The sequence below is a fragment of the Erythranthe guttata genome, chromosome 14 (genome assembly GCF_056151865.1).
Source record: "Erythranthe guttata isolate IM_541 chromosome 14, IM_541, whole genome shotgun sequence".
In the NCBI taxonomy this organism is placed as follows: domain Eukaryota; kingdom Viridiplantae; phylum Streptophyta; class Magnoliopsida; order Lamiales; family Phrymaceae; genus Erythranthe; species Erythranthe guttata.
The window spans coordinates 14,193,130-14,209,838 of record NC_142546.1 but is presented as its reverse complement, the minus strand read 5'-3'; the positions used below and the strand labels follow the sequence as shown (position 1 = coordinate 14,209,838).

At 35.4% G+C, this 16,709-nt stretch overlaps 4 protein-coding genes across 4 annotated transcripts; 3 read left to right on the top strand and 1 right to left on the bottom strand.

The window, feature by feature from the left end:
- Nucleotides 1–1,043: 1,043 nt before the first annotated feature.
- On the top strand, nt 1,044–4,092 carry LOC105971061 (cytochrome P450 704C1-like). The gene is made up of 6 exons (XM_088814051.1): nt 1,044–1,742; nt 1,825–2,040; nt 2,132–2,398; nt 2,633–2,950; nt 3,490–3,693; nt 3,803–4,092. Exons 1-6 carry the CDS (start codon nt 1,443–1,445, stop codon nt 3,992–3,994), a joined length of 1,497 nt encoding a protein of 498 aa, XP_088670177.1. The 5' UTR covers nt 1,044–1,442; the 3' UTR covers nt 3,995–4,092.
- A 3,258-nt stretch (nt 4,093–7,350) lies between these two features.
- Nucleotides 7,351–9,663, top strand: LOC105971060 (cytochrome P450 704C1). The gene is made up of 6 exons (XM_012995907.2): nt 7,351–7,375; nt 7,506–7,747; nt 7,876–8,166; nt 8,669–9,001; nt 9,093–9,296; nt 9,401–9,663. The coding sequence occupies exons 1-6, from the start codon at nt 7,351–7,353 to the stop codon at nt 9,581–9,583; spliced, it is 1,278 nt and encodes a 425-aa protein (XP_012851361.1). The 3' UTR covers nt 9,584–9,663.
- A 103-nt stretch (nt 9,664–9,766) lies between these two features.
- Nucleotides 9,767–12,071, bottom strand: LOC105971059 (coiled-coil protein). Its single transcript, XM_088813726.1, has 5 exons — nt 11,630–12,071; nt 11,299–11,360; nt 10,407–10,630; nt 10,176–10,305; nt 9,767–10,057 (listed from the first exon to the last, which is right to left on the bottom strand). The coding sequence occupies exons 1-5, from the start codon at nt 11,772–11,774 to the stop codon at nt 9,917–9,919; spliced, it is 702 nt and encodes a 233-aa protein (XP_088669852.1). The 5' UTR covers nt 11,775–12,071; the 3' UTR covers nt 9,767–9,916.
- An 876-nt stretch (nt 12,072–12,947) lies between these two features.
- LOC105971062 (early nodulin-like protein 18) lies at nt 12,948–14,441 on the top strand. Its single transcript, XM_012995909.2, has 2 exons — nt 12,948–13,389; nt 13,773–14,441. The coding sequence occupies exons 1-2, from the start codon at nt 13,179–13,181 to the stop codon at nt 14,201–14,203; spliced, it is 642 nt and encodes a 213-aa protein (XP_012851363.1). The 5' UTR covers nt 12,948–13,178; the 3' UTR covers nt 14,204–14,441.
- Nucleotides 14,442–16,709: the final 2,268 nt, after the last annotated feature.

Here is a 16,709-nt window from a genome sequence, read left to right as displayed (position 1 = left end):
AAAATCATACCGTAAGGGGGTTGATGTAAGACGGAAACAAACATTAGGAAAATTTTGGTAATTACGAATATGATATTAAATTATTAAAAAAGGTAAACATATTCTCTGGTCATGTTCATGTAAAATGTATAATATCAAATGATTATTTTGCAATATTTTTTTTATATAGATCCAAGGTTATGAATTAAAATACAAAATTTTCGTAACACCATCAATCATACAATTATAATAAGTGAAGATTTTAAATTGAATTTAGATAAATTTAAATTAAATTAATTAGTATTAAAATTAAATTCAAAAATAAAAGTATTTATAGTTTCCAAGAAAATTGATATATTTATAGCATTTTATAAATGGTATGATATAAATATATAATAAAATATTTAATATTTTTTAATTTTGGAAAATGGTGACATGTTTTTTGATGATTTATTTTCACCGATCAATTTGCCACATGAGATGAAATTGAATACATGTCACCAATTGAAATTGACATATGTCAATCAATTAGGTGTGGAATTCAACTTTTATATATTATATAGATTAGAGGGGCGATTTGCTATAGCCTCCAAGTATTAGATATATGTATTATAGACCCCAAAGTTATAAGTCATATTTTTGTAGTAATAAGGGTAAATTACACTTACACCCCTAAGGTATGCTAAAATAATTTTAAGGTCACTGTAGTATCGGTTATTACTGTGACCCCCTTGAAACATTGTTAGAAACCCTAAGTGAATAATGCGTTTGATAAGTTATTTCGTTTGGGTTCTAACGGACTATTAGTTTCAGGAAGTGGTGTAGTCAACATAGAACTAGGGGATGGCAATTGGCATGCCTCCCTCAACATTTAATCCTTTTTATTTTATATATGATTTATAAGCATTAACCCTCCGCGGAAAACAAATATAGTGCTTATCGGTCACCAAGACATGAAATCTTGACTTGGGTAATTGATTCAGGGGTTTGACTGTAATTACCAATATTACAGGGACCTTAAAATTATTTTAGTATACCTCAGGGTTGTAGGTATAATTTACCTTAATAATAATGGGCCGAAGATCCCTTCCGGAAACAGTTCGGCCCAGTTCATCACAACTAGTACGATCTTTACGTGAAAACATATGATGAAATCCCGACGGAATATTCCACCGCCGAGCAACTTCGGCTGGCGAGTGTACAAACAAACACCATCGACATATCTTTACGTGAGATAACACGACGGAATCTGGACGGAATATTCGACGGTCGTCAAGCATCTTTTGCTGGTGAATGTACAACAAACACCCATCGTCACGGACGTTATGAGCATTAATACATTTTCAAGCTGCACAATCGAGGGTGAGCGCAATGTGTTTGATGTAATTCCCCAGTGACTTTACAAAGCACAGACAACTAAAATACTACACAAAAAAAAAAAAAAACTTTGCTCGTGGTCATTTATGGAATTTTTGCTCCACCCAAAAGCCATGACCATTACCTTCTTCATCATTGTATTTTCCGTTCTGATCGCCGGATTCTTGGCCGGAAAATTGCTCGGAAAGAGAATCCACTACCACCCAATCGGCGGCACAATATTCAACCAGCTGATGAACTTCAACAGGCTCCACCATTACATGACAGATCTCGCCACGAAACACAAGACGTACAGACTCATCGCCCCTTTTCGGAGCGAGGTTTACACCGCAGACCCCGCTAACATAGAGTACATTCTCAAAACAAACTTCGATAATTACGGCAAGGTAAATTAAAAAACATTTCAAGAATGGTTAGTTTCTAATCGTTATTGATGTTTTTTGTCGATATTATATTGATCCTCTGCAGGGATGGCACAATTACAGCATTCTAAAGGACTTATTAGGTGACGGGATTTTCGTAGTCGATGGCGAAAAATGGAAAGAGCAAAGAAAAGTATCGAGCCTCGAGTTTTCTACTAAAGCTCTAAGGGATATTAGCACCACAGTCTTCATCGAAAACGCAGTAAAGCTAGCTGGCATTGTATCCGAATCCTCGTTTTCCAATCAACCGTTCGATATTCAAGTGAAGATTAATGAATTATTATCATTTAACTAGGGGTTAATTTATTGCATTCAGCTCCATTATTTGTGATCGTGATCTTGTAAATTAACAGGAGCTTTTCATGAAATCTACTCTCGATTCGATATTTAAAGTTGCGTTTGGGGTTGATTTAGACAGCACGGGCGGTTCTTACGAAGAAGGGGAAAGATTTAGCCGCGCTTTCGACGACGCAAGCGCGGTTATTGCTTGGAGATACGTCGATGTTTTCTGGAAGATAAAGAAAGCTCTGAATATCGGTTCGGAAGCGAAATTGAAGGAGAATATTCGAGTGGTTGACGAGTTTGTGTACAAGCTAATTCGTAACAATACTAATAACTGTGTAGGTTGAATCAATCAATTCATTTCTCTTATCAGCACCCCTGTTTTTACTCTAGCAAGAACACCCCTATAATTCAATTTTATTAGCAATCTACCCCCTAAAAATGCATCATTTTTGGGGTTGTTTGCTTAAAAAAATGCATCGTAGGGGTGTTCTTGCTAATATTTACGACATAAGGGGGTGCTGAATGCAATAAACTCTCGATTTATGTATGTTTCTTGTTTTTGTGGGCAGGTGGATTTGAGGAGAAACGACATTTTGTCGAGGTTTGTGAAGCTGTCGGAGGCGGATCCAAAGTACTTGAGAGATATAATCTTGAACTTTGTAATGGCTGGTAAAGACACAACTGCAACTACTCTATCTTGGTTCTTTTACATGATGTGCAAGCACGCTCGTGTTCAAGAAAAAGTGGCGCGCGAAATTAAAGAAATTAATCGAGCAGAAAATGTATCGGAATTCGCGGCTAATTTGAGGGAAGAAGCTTTGGAAAAGATGCATTATCTTCATGCAGCACTCACAGAAACTCTCAGACTCTATCCTCCAGTTCCTGTGGTAAGAAAAAAACATCTTTGTTTTTTTACGTACCCCTCGTCTTTTTTTTTTTTTTTGAATATGATATTCATATGCTTATTTTAATTATCAATTTATTGTTATTAGCATAAATCTTCTGCGATCGAAAATCAAAGTCGAATCTTTGGAGGGAATGTGAGTGTGTTGTTTATATACGGGGTTTATTGCAATTATTTTATTGGCAAAACCCAACCCTATGATTCAATTTTTTTAGCACATAAGCCCCTAAATAAGGGTACTAATTGCTAAAAAAAAAAAGAAAAATCATAGGGGGTGTTTTGCCAATAAAATAACATAGGGTCGTTTTTAGCAATTCGATATAACACAGGGGTACTAATTGCAATAAGCTTTAAATTCGACATAACACAGGGGTACTAATTACAATAAGCTTTAAATAAATATGAGGGTAAACTAACAAAGACTGTTGCATAGGGAGGTTTATGTTAATAAGAAATAATAGGAATTTATTTATTTGTTTTTATTTTTGTTGGCAATTCACTCAGTTATGTTGTGTATATTAGAACCCGAAAATGTGCTTTTCGGACGACACATTGCCAGATGGCTTCCGTGTGAGAAAAGGCGACACGGTGGCTTATCAATCGTACGCAATGGGAAGAATGAAATTCATATGGGGAGACAATGCAGAGGAATTTAAACCCGAACGATGGCTCGATTTTAACGGTTGCTTCCATCACGAGTGTCCCTTCAAATTTACCGCTTTCCAGGTTTTTTTTTTCTTGGACAATAATACTATATTTTTAATTTTATTTTAGATAAATAAACTCGTGTCTGATAAAACTGACGTATTTCTTGTGTGACGAACACAATTAATAGGCCGGGCCGAGGATTTGTTTGGGGAAGGAATTTGCTTATCGGCAGATGAAGATATTATCAGCTGTTTTGATGAGATTTTTCGTGTTCCGATTAAGTGACGAGAGTAAGAAAGTGAAGTATAGGACTATGATTAATCTTCATATCGACGGAGGACTACGAGTTCGTGCGTTCGATAGAATAGTTCACGAGTGAACTTTCCGGATACGAAAAATTGCGTTTTATGCACAAATTTATGTATAATGTATGTATGTAAATGTTTTTGTTCTACTAATAATGTGATTCTGTTTTCAGGTTTGTGTGTATAATGCCAATTATATTTGCATAATTAAAAAAAGGGTAAATTACAAACACCCCCCTGAGGTATGGTCAAATTACAAAAACACCCCTCTTGTTTGGATAATTACAACCACCACCTCAACTCCTCAAATTTAGTGGAATCTTCGAGATTATATGGAATATTATCACTTTTGTACCCGTTTTATCCCATTCAAACTCTACATTATGAAGCAAGATGATCATAATATGTGATTTTTAACTTGTATATATCAATTTGTGGTGCATCGGAAACTGTATTTTTACACAAAACGAGTACAAACTAGATCACATTTCACGGAATCTAGATGATTATGTTGAATTTGGCACCATAAGGGTGGAGGTGTAAGAAAAAATCATAGTTGAGGGGGGTAGATGTAATTATCCAAACAAGAGGGGGGTTTTTGTAATTTGACCATACCTCAGGGGGGTGTTTGTAATTTACCCTTAAAAAAAATACTAAATCAATTTCCGGTTTTGTAGATGCTATACCTGATGAAATACATCGGATGATTTTGTACGCATTGATCTATATATAATAACACACATCCATATCATGTACTACCACCTGCAATATTTCATTAGGTATATCATCTCATTGACCACGACTTTTCTAAAAGTTATTACAATTTAAAAAATCATCATAAGTGAGCATCAACTCTTGTGCAATTGTTCGAAAATCGTACTAGCACGACCTTAAAAATACGTACAATTAGATTCCGAACTCGAGTAAACCATCTAAAGCCACCTCCTTGGAGAGATATTTGCTTATTTCCATCGAATAGGATAGTTCAATCAATGAAATGCTACACCTAATTATTTACATCGGATGGATTAGTATCTTAGATTTGATTAAATAAGGGAAAACTGTAATTTTGGTTCTATATGTTGGTCTCTTTAGGGATTTAGTCTTGTAAGTTATCATATTTCAATTTTACATGCAATAATTATGCAAAATTAGTATTTTTAGTCCTATTTCACTCGAACTTTGAATTTTCGCCGAGTTTAACGATGTACCTAACAAACTCGTAGAAATTTATTTATATGGACAATTAAAAATTACAAATGCTCCTCTAGTTTGATTTATAGACGAGTCGTCTCACATAATTAAAGTTCTACAAATGGTAAGTTAGATGTCGAATTTATAAATTTCCAAGCGTCCATATAAGTAAAATGTGTCAAGTTTATTTGTGTCATAAAATTAAAAATCATGCAAAAATTGAATTAAAAATACTATATCTGCAAAGTTATTGTATGTAAAATTGAAACATGATAAGTTAGAAGACTAAATTCCTAAATATACCAATTTAGAGGACCAAAACTACAATTTCCCCTTAAATAACTACTAATGGGTGTGTGTGTGTAGGGATGGCAATGGGTACGGGTTAGGCGGGTCTTGGACCCGGAACCGACCCGTTTGGGGCGGGTCTGGGTCTGCTAAATGGTTCTGGGTCGGGTAATGGGTTTAAGTTTCTAGAACCGGATGGTTCTGGGTCGGGTTACGGGTCTTATTGGAACCGACCCAGAACCGACCCGTATATATATATATATATATATATATATATATATATATATATATATATATATATATATATATATATATATATATATAATTTCGGATTTCATTTATCAAACTATCAGTTTCCATCTTGTCTATTCTCATTTACCTATTTTCACTATTTTATTTTTTGAGTCTCATTTCTCGTGGGTAATATTTATCATTTGTCGACCACCGCTAATTGTCTTGCATTTTGAATTTTACTTATCATCGAAGTTAAATATAATTAATTGTAATTTTATTGTTCATGTTATATAACTTGTAGAGATTTTTTAAAATATTGTATTTTAGTATTGAGATTATTTGGTAAAAATATACAAGCAAAATGTTATGAAAATCAAAAAATATTAAACTTTTTGAATGTTAGCGGGTCTTGCGGGTCAGAACCGTTTAGTTAGGGTCTGGGTTGGGGCGGGTCTGGGTCTAAGCTAAAACGGGTTGGGGCGGGTCTTGGGTTTTAATATTTTTCGTGGGTCGGGTCTTGGGTTTAGGCAAACCCGGCCCAGAACCGACCCGTTGTCATCCCTATGTGTGTGATTAATGATTATGTACAGTACAACAGCCGTTCAACAACACGAACAACAATAATAATGTAATAATTAACGGTAAATTACAACCGCCCTCTAAGGTATGGTCAATTTATGAAAAAACTCCTCTTATTTAGATAATTACATCTACATCTTTTAACTATGTTTTTTTTTTCTTACAACTCCACTCTTATGGTGTCAAATTCAACATAATCATGGAATGTGCTCTAGTTTGTACTCGTTTTGTGTAAAAATATAGTTTCTGATGCACCACAATATAATATATACAAGCCAAAATACACATATTATGATCGTCTTGCTTCAAAATGTGGAGTTTGAATGGGATAAAACGGATACAAAGTGATAATATTCCACATAATCTCGAAGATTCCACTAAATTTGAAACCATCAGAATGAACGTGTAAGAAGATTTATAATTGAAGAGATGGTTGTAATTATCCAAACATGAGAGATTTTTTTCATAATTTAACTATACCTCATGGAATGGTTGTAATTTACCCAATAATTAATCCCAACTAACAAAAATAAATTTGAACTTTATTTGGTCAATGGTTCTAAAATCTAAAACATCAAAATCTCATCAACTTCACCAATCAACTTCACCAACTCATTTACAGTATCTTCCAAAAATTCCTCCATGGCAATAACCGTCATCTTTTTTTTTTTCTCTAATAATTATTAGGGTAAATTCCACTTTCTCACCTTGTAACTTTGACTCGATTCACTTTACCCCTTCTGCTCTCAATTGCATCGATTTGCTCCATACACTTGAAAATTTGTCTCAATGTAGCCTTCACTGCTTAGTTATTAGACATTTGACCTTGAGATCTACGCTCTGATATTACAAAAACGCCAACTCTCCCAGTTTAAATAATTATTTAAAAAACAAAAAATAAAATAAAAAATGAAAGACAACGAGGAAACATTGTTCAAGTACACGGCACTAGCCAAAATTTCTTTTTTATTTTATTTTCAATTTTTAAATAATTGTTTAAACTGGGAGGGGTGGTTGTTTTGTAATTTTCAAACTTAAATCAAACTTAAGGTCAAAGTCTAAAAACTAACAGCGAGTGCCACATTGAGACAATTTTTCAAGTACATGGGGCAAATCGATGCAATCGAGAGTAGAAATGGATAAAGTGATACATAACCAAAGTACAAGAGGAAAACTGGAATTTAAACAAATTGTTAATCAAATGCTGAAAATTTAGTAAATCTGTACATGGTTTTGAGAATTTGGAGATTAAAGAATTTTGCTACTTGAAAACAGTAAAATAGTAATGAGATCCTTCACAATTTTTTACTTGGCAGGGATGGCACAATTACAGCATTCTAAAGGATCTATTAGGTGACGGAATATTCTCCGTCGATGGTGATAAGTGGCGAGAGCAGAGAAAGTTGTCGAGCTATGAATTCTCCACGAGGGTCCTAAGGGATTTTAGTAGTGTCGTATTTAAACAAAATGTCGTAAAGCTTGCTAATATAATTTCCGGATCCGCAATTTCCAACAAACCAATCGATATCCAAGTGAGTTCACTTCAACTTCGCTTAACGAACAAGTGTTTCTATAAAAATATTACATTTTTTATGAGAAACGAGTAGCCCTATGCTGGCTCCGCCACTGCAACTGATTGTGACGATGGCTCTATTTGCAGGACCTTTTCATGAAAGCAACTTTAGATTCGATATTTAGAGTTGCGTTTGGAGTGGAGTTAGACACAATGTGCGGGTCGAGCGAGGAGGGTTGCAAATTTAGTGACGCTTTTGATGATGCGAGCGCAATGACTTTGTGGAGATACGTGGATATCTCGTGGAAGATAAAGAGGGCTTTCAATGTCGGCTCGGAGGCGAAGTTGAAGAAAAGTTTGAGAGTGGTGGATGATTTTGTGTATAAATTGATCTCTAGTAAGAGCGAGAAGATGCACGAATCACATGCCGATCCATCGGTAAGTTGAATCTAAGCCTAAGGCGTGTAAATTAGACTGATCGGATCGGAATTAGCACTTTCGGAAAAATTGCACAGTTTTCAATTTTGTTTCCAAAAAAAAAATGGAAAAATCGGAATTTCGGAAAATTAGAACGAAAAAAGTTGTTCCAAAAAATTGGAAATTTTCGAACCGGAATTTTCAAATTTTCAGTCACCTATAGTATAAAATACATAATAGTACTGATATTATAAGTGTAACTTTTCGAAAAAAATCGGAATTTTTGGAAATGAAAATCGGATCGGTAATCAGAATCTGATATGTATTCAAATTTTGTTCCAAAAATTCGAAAATCAAAACATCGTGATTCGAAATGAAAAATATTTTTTCATAACCAGTAATATTCGGACCGGAATTGGAGGTATTCGGAAATGCCGTTCCAATTTCCACCCACTTGGGCCAATTTGTACCTTTTTTTTTTTTTGCAGTTAAATACAAGGTTATCGTGTTTTTGTCTTATCAGCTTCAGTGGAAAAAAGAAGACATATTGTCGAGATTTTTGCAGTTCGACGAGATCAATCCAAAGTACTTACGGGATATAATATTGAACTTCATAATTGCTGGGAAGGACACAACGGCAACCACTCTCTCGTGGTATATTTACATGCTTTGCAAGCATCCGCTTGTACAGGAAAAAGTGGCGAAAGAAATCGAAGATGCTACAAACTCGAACGATGCGGTTATCAATATTTTTGAATTTATTGCTAAATTTTTTAGCGAAGAATCTATGGAGAAAATGCATTACCTTCACGCGTCACTTACCGAAACTCTGAGGCTCTATCCTGCAGTTCCAGTGGTAAGCAAAGAATAATTAAATATAAGTTGATTCTTTATATTCCAAGCCCACAAAATTGAAATATATATGAATTTTATTGTGTATTAAATAGGATGCGAAAATATGTTTTTCGGATGACACAATGCCCGATGGATTTAGTGTGAAGAAAGGTGATATGGTGTCGTATCAACCATATGCAATGGGAAGAATGAAGTTCATATGGGGCGAAGATGCGGAGAAATATAACCCAGAAAGATGGCTCGACGAAAACGGTTTATTTCACCTCGAGAGCCCCTTCAAATTCACAGCTTTTCAGGTAAATAGGAATCATAGTTGGCAGTTCTTGATTTTCTTTTTTTATTTTTTTCTAAATATAATTAGTAATTTTGTAGAATAAATTTGAGTTATTTCGATTAACAGGCGGGCCCGCGAATTTGTTTGGGGAGGGAATTTGCTTACAGGCAGATGAAGATATTTTCAGCTGTCCTCCTGAGATTCTTTACCTTCAAATTAAGTGAAGAAGAGAAGATAGTGAAGTACAGAACAATGATCAATCTTCACATCGACGGAGGGCTGTGTTATTGCCGTACACAGATTATGTAAGAAATCGATAATATAGAACTAAGGCTGCATTTAGTAACCGTATCTACTATGTGAAAAGTGTGAGTTTTCGATGTTATCGCTCGTTTTTCACCTGTTACATTTGGAAATTCGATTCCCTTTATCTGCAGATGAAAATCGTATAAAACGAACATAACGTAATAAAGGACAAGTATCGTACATTACTGGACAAAAAAGACATTTCCATATAAGCCAAGATCTTGAAATTTGAGAACAAGGGTTTGTTAGTTTCGACTAGCTTCTCGTTCTTACAAAAGGGTTCATATTATCAGAATAAGTAACGGAATACAACAAATTTAAAAGACCACGTTCTTGCTAGATTGGTGTAGTTACAGCTGGTCCAGGTGGAGGAAGCTTAACCCCAGGCCTTGATGACCATGCTTTACGATTCCTATAGGCATCAACCGCCTGTAGACGAAGCCTTTCTTGTGAAGCAACCGCGGTTGTCTTTAATCCCTTTAGTTTAAGACAAGAAAAAAAAAACATTAATTAATCCAAATAATAAGGGCAGTACCACAATTTCTGCATTAATAATTTAAAAACTAAGAAATACAAAAATGGAGAAGATGAAAACCTTAGGAACAGAAGTTAACTTAGGCGGGGCCATGACAACGTCTCCGAATTTAATATCTTCACATCCGTGAAACTCTAAATCCTCATCTGTCTTGGCTCGTTTGTGTTTGTTCTTTCTTGCTTGCAATAGCCTATAGAAACATCAAATAACAAAAATAAAAAAATAAATATACATACATACACACACACACAAAACAAAAGTGAAATCAAGACAAGAATTCAACAAGCTTACTGTTTTTTACGCTCCTTCCTTTTGGAACCAGCTACAACTGGCTCACCGTCTGCCCCGAAACGGAGGTCATTTGCTTTTTTACCTTTCTTCTTCTTCTTTTTCTTCTTCTCGTCCGAGCTAAATCGAGGGATTTCATCTCCATGTTCTTTAAATTGTGCCGTTGAAGTCTCATCATTTCTCTTTCTTTTCATTCCTGCAGCCGTAGAATTGGCTCCTTCTTCCAACTGAACTCCCCAAGGGGCAAAAAAAAACGATATTAAAGATTGTAAGCAAGAATGTAACAAAAGCATAACAAACGAGTGATTTTAAGGTTTTTCATACCCCGGCTAATTTCTTGCTACTGAAAATTGCAGCAATGATAGATAAAAATAGCTTCCAAGAACAGCTAATCTGCCCATTACTGGCACAGAATTACGACAATCAAAACGCACACCATAAGAGTAAAACGGAGAAAGCTTAGAATTCGGTTATTCTAATAATCTGCCCATTATGTTAGCTAATCTCATATTATAAAAAAAATTATCATAGGATTAAAAATGCCAACTCTTTATTTTAGTACTCATAAACTACACAGATTAAGGCGAAAATCTCGTTCTTAGTTTCACATTCCAATTCCAGAAAAAATAAATTTCCAGCCAATATTTTCCACAAGTGGAGCCTTTAATCCAATTGAAACCTTTGAAACGATACAACAACATAACAGAGCAATTGAAATCATGGGATCTACCCTTCAACCGAACCTCAAAATCTCAATAAACTCTTTGTAACTGAATTTGATTTGTAGTTCGATTATTAAAAAATGTAACGAAGAACTCAGAGATATAACTCATAAGCATTATTCCTAGCTACAGCTCATACGAAAAAAACATTGATATCGAAGCTATAAGCTCACCTTATCAACTGAAGTTCCTGTATTTCTCTTCCCCTTATTAAGTTCCTGTTGTTTTATAGATCCTGAAAACAAAATTCAAACTTAAGTACCCACAGTAGAAGAACAATAACAATAACAGATGACCAAAAACAAAACAAAAAAAAAAAAAAAAATGATAGTAAAGCTTCCAAACCCTAGAAATAATCAATTCTCAACGCATCGATTTGCAATTTCAAAAGGAACATATACATACAGATAAATACTCGCCGCGCAAAACCACGAACGCAATTAATCAATAATTTATGTCTATATATATACAGACAATTACAGAGATAAAGGAGCGGTAAAATACCTGCCAAAGACATGATTCTACGAAGCTTGGACGGAAGAGCGTCGATGGAGGAGGCGACCGGCGGCGGCGGGAGTCTGCTACTGTAGCCTCCTCCATGCGCCGCTTGATAATTCTTCTCCCTTCTTCTTTGCCCCTTCGCTCCCATTTTCACCTTTGTTTCTCACTCTAGATTTTGTGTGTGTGTGAGAGTGAGAGAGAGAGAGAGAGAGAGAGAGAGGGCTGTTCGCAGTGTAACTTGAAAACCCTACCCAAGGCCTAAACCTCTAATGGGGCACCGTGACAATCTTAATCAACATAATTAATCACTAATCATATACTTAGGCCTTCATAAAATAAAAATAAAAATAAAAATCAAAATAAAATCGTATAACTAATTATGAATTATACAGTAACACACTTATTAATTTATTTTTATTCGTACGATTTAAAATTGCCATTTACTAATTCTTATTATCATTCTTGAATTTATTTATTTTTACTTCTATTTGAAAAAATTGGTAGTATTTATATGCATAAATCATAATTGAATTATATGGGCTGAAGCCCGTAAGCTTAATTGGGCCTTTTTATAGTTTATTAATTCCTCGTGGGCTTTCGCAATTTTGGGATTAGGCCCATACACTATTAATATTTTCGGTTCTTTTATTACTGTTGTATATTGGAAAAATATATAGTTTCCGCACCTCAAGTTTGCACCGATTTCATATTTGGTCCCCCATGATCACAAAAAATACATTTGCTGCCTTATCTTTTAACAATTTCTGTCAGTTTTCCGTTAAAACAAACAGAATCAAGCTTGTTCCATGACTTAATTAACTAATTATAAAGTGTTAAATTATTGGAACATGAGGGACCAAATGTGAAATCAATGCAAACTTAAGGGGTGAAAACTGAAATTTTCCGGTTGTATAATATTAACACGTAATTTTAAAAGGTTAAATAACACTTAACACCCTATAGTTTGAACTTTGTGCAAATGACCCCTTTATACTTTCAATAAATCACATGACCTCCTTGTTTATTAATATAAACACCTAATTCACTAGTATTTTCAAAAAAATCGTCTTTCTAATGTGCATCGTTATTTACCAAGTGAAATATCATAGATAAGGGTGTTATGTGCACAAAGTTCAAATAATAGGGGCTAAGTGCTATTTACCCATTTTTAAATTGCAATAATAAAGCAACTGAATGTTAAGTGTTAACTACCTGTAATTTTGACTAATTATTAATCACGAGACTGTTTGGTTGATGAAACTAATTAATTATAACTAATTAAACAACTAGTTTTTATTTAAGTAGTTAATCTCAATTAATTGCCGAGATTTAAATTCAGGCAGCACAACTTCACCACTCTCTCATGAAAATGGCATAAAACAATTCATCTGTAAAATATATATATAAATAGATAAATAAACCATTTATAGCGTTCACACCACACACACACGCAACGCACCTTGACTTTTTCAGGTTTCACACACACACACACAAAATCACTCCAGTAAGCTTCGTCATTTCAATCTCAAACATTCAGCTGCAGCTCACAACCATGGCGGCGACGAGAGCCACCGCCGCACTCTGCCTAATCGCGGCGGCTCTGCTCATGCTCATCACCGCGGCTGCGGCGGCGTCCGATACTTACACGAACCACACCGTGGGCGGCGACGCCGGTTGGTTCTTCAACTCCACCACCAATATGACTTCTGCTGACTACAATGCTTGGGCTGCCAAACAGACCTTCAATCTCGGAGACTATCTCAGTAAGTTCCAGCTGTTTTTTTTTTTCAAATCCGAGATTTTTTGCTTGCTGTATTAATTTTGATTTGTGTGATCTGAAATTTTGTTTCCTGATTTGAGTTTTGTTGATGCTTGATTTTATTGGGGATTTCAGAAATTGATTAATGTGATTGATTACCCTAATTCAAGTTTTAAGAAATTAATTGATGATTATTGTTTTAAGATCCATTAATTCACAAACCTGCTTCTATTAATTAGGGCACTAAATATAATTGAAGGATTTTTGTTCTAATTTTTCCTCTATGTTTCAGAGAAACTGTTGGGGGCCATGGCCCCCCTCTGCACATGTGCTTGAAATTCGTCAATAATTATATTCTCGATCTCGTTTTTTTTTTTTCGAGTGCAGTTTTCAACACTAACACAAACCAATCGGTGATCCAGACCTACAACAAGACGACATTCGCAAGCTGCAGCATAGACGACTCATTAGACACCGATACTTTCGTGTACGACAATGGCAGCGACGGCCTCGGAAACCCTACTGTCATATCCGTTCCATTAACCATCGCGTCTACTCAATACTACTTCTCGGCGGCTGGTGATGGCATCCACTGCCGGCATGGTATGGCCTTCACCATCAAGGTGGCGACCGGTCTCGGTCTCCCGCCGAACCTCAACCAGCCGCCTCCTCCGCCCTACGCTCCGCCGCCGGGCCCCTCCGACGAGGGGCCGTCGCCCCCGGTCCCCGTGGTGACCACGAGGCCGAACGGTGGGGTGAGGACTGGCGGTGGTAGTAGCTTCTTGTGGTTGTGTTTGGTGGTTCTTGTTTTGTTATGATTATAGTGTTGTTATTTGTGGGGTATACAAATTTCTTGTTATGGAGAGTCCAAATCATGTTTAGATTTTTGGGACCTTGGAATAATTTTGTTGTTGTTTTTCGGATTTAATCACATGAAAATTGGGGTAGTGAATTTTGAGTTGAGGGTTATGAGTCTATCCTAAATTTTTAGGGCTCGTTTGGTTAATCGTTATAAACTTTTACTGACTAAATACTAGCCGCTGGTTACACATTCAATTCATAAGATGAAATGTTATTTTTTTTATTAAATTAGTAGCAATCCAATCTTTGCTTTTACTGCTACGCTAAATAGTAAGGGCTAGCACGTTCAATTGACAAGATTAAATGCATTCTTTTATTAAATTAGTAGCAATCTTCTCTTGAGATTAATTTAATAGGAGTGACTAAAAAAGTAAAAAACTATTTTATCTTTAAACTGCATGTTAATTTTATTAAATAAAAAGTTTTATAGACAAATCACAAATAATACCACATAATTTAAAAGAGTTAATGAAAGATCTAATTTTACATAACGAAAATCATACTAACTAATTAAATAATTATCCGTCCCAATTGCTAATATTTCCACCTTTTTATATTATTGGCAATTTAGGAATTTTCGTGAACTTTACATTTTAGGAAGGGTTGGGGTGATTATGGATTGTTTGGGTCTATCAAAACTAGACTGTTTGCCGAATGGTGCCACACATTATTTCGCAGTCATTATACATGTTTCGCCCATTTTTGGCGAAAGTCTAAGTAGCCTCGGTTGTTGTGATGAGGCGAACAACGGTCTACCTTGGTCTTCCCCGACCTTCTATGATCATTCCCACCCCGCCCTTTTTTATTAATTGGGCCACCTGTTTTGCCCGTATTCTTAACGTTTTGTTAGTTAGCTATTGTCTTTTGCTTGTCCATTGCTATTATTAGCCATATGTTGGGCAGTAGCAATTTGAGCGAACTCATTATGTACTTCTTAAATTTTGTTTATAAACAGGTAGGGGGTCAAGCCTAACCCCCCAATCTCATCGGGTGTCGTTCTCTTAAAAAAAATATTGCTAATCTAAATTTATCCGATAAAGGTAACCATGCGAGCTACTTATTGAAATTTTCCTAAATTATTCGAACTGAGCCCATCACTTATAAGGTTGAATATCTCAATTTTTAGGCTTTAATATTTCAACTTATGTGATTTAATATCTCAACTTTCACATTTACACATATTCACATACACTTTTCATACACACTCTCACACACACGCACACACTCACATACAGACACAGTTTTTACACACACACACTGTTTTAACACACGCACACACACACTCACATCCACATACACACTTTTTACACACATTTTTCATACACTCTCACACACACACACACGCACACACTCACATACACACACAGTTTCTACTTTCTACACACACTGTTTTACACACACGCACACACACTCACATCCACATACACACTTTTCACACACTCACATACACACTCACATACATATAGATACTTTTTGCACACACATACACACTTTCACACACACTCACACAGACACATGTACATGCACAAATATATCTAATGTATGTCAGTACCACACGCACACACACTCACATCCACATACACACTTTTTACACACACTTTTCATAAACTCTCTCACACACACACGCACACACTCACATACACACACAATTTCTACACACACACACTCACATACACACACAGTTTCTACACACACACACACACCCACACATTATTTTACACACACACAGTTTCTACACACACGCACACACACTGTTTTACACACACACACACTCACATACGCACAAAGTTTCTACACAGACACATACACTGTTTTACACACACACGCACACACTCACATACACACACTGTTTTACACACGCACACACACTCACATCCACATACACACTTTTTACACACACTCAAATCTAAGAACGACTTGAGAATTTTTGAGCGATTCAAATTACAATTAAAATAATATTTGACTTTTTTTTTTGAGAAAATTGTTTTAGTATTTAATTGGGTTATGATTGGATCAAACATAGCCCACTTCATTTTTAGTTGAACTTTCAATAGATCTAAAGTGAATCCACGTGGATTCAGTTTAAAAAAAAAATTCAACTTGATCCGATCCAAATTGTTCCAACTAGATTTAATCTAAACCGGTTCCATATGGTTCGAACCGGATCTAATCAGATCCATGGAACCGGATCCAAGTTGCCACCCCTAGTCTGGCCCAATTGATTTTTTTGTATTGGGCCGCTGGTAAATTCTTAGCATGCAAATAATAATAATAATAATAATAATAATAATAATAATAATAATAATAATAATAATTTAATGCTGCCGATTACCTCGAGACAGGAGTGGCTGCCCACTAAATAACAAAAACTCTACATTCCCAAATTGTAAACCCAAATTTGGAAAGTTTTGTCAGAGTTGTCAAAACAATTTCCAGCTCATTCTTATTTACATTTCAATTTTG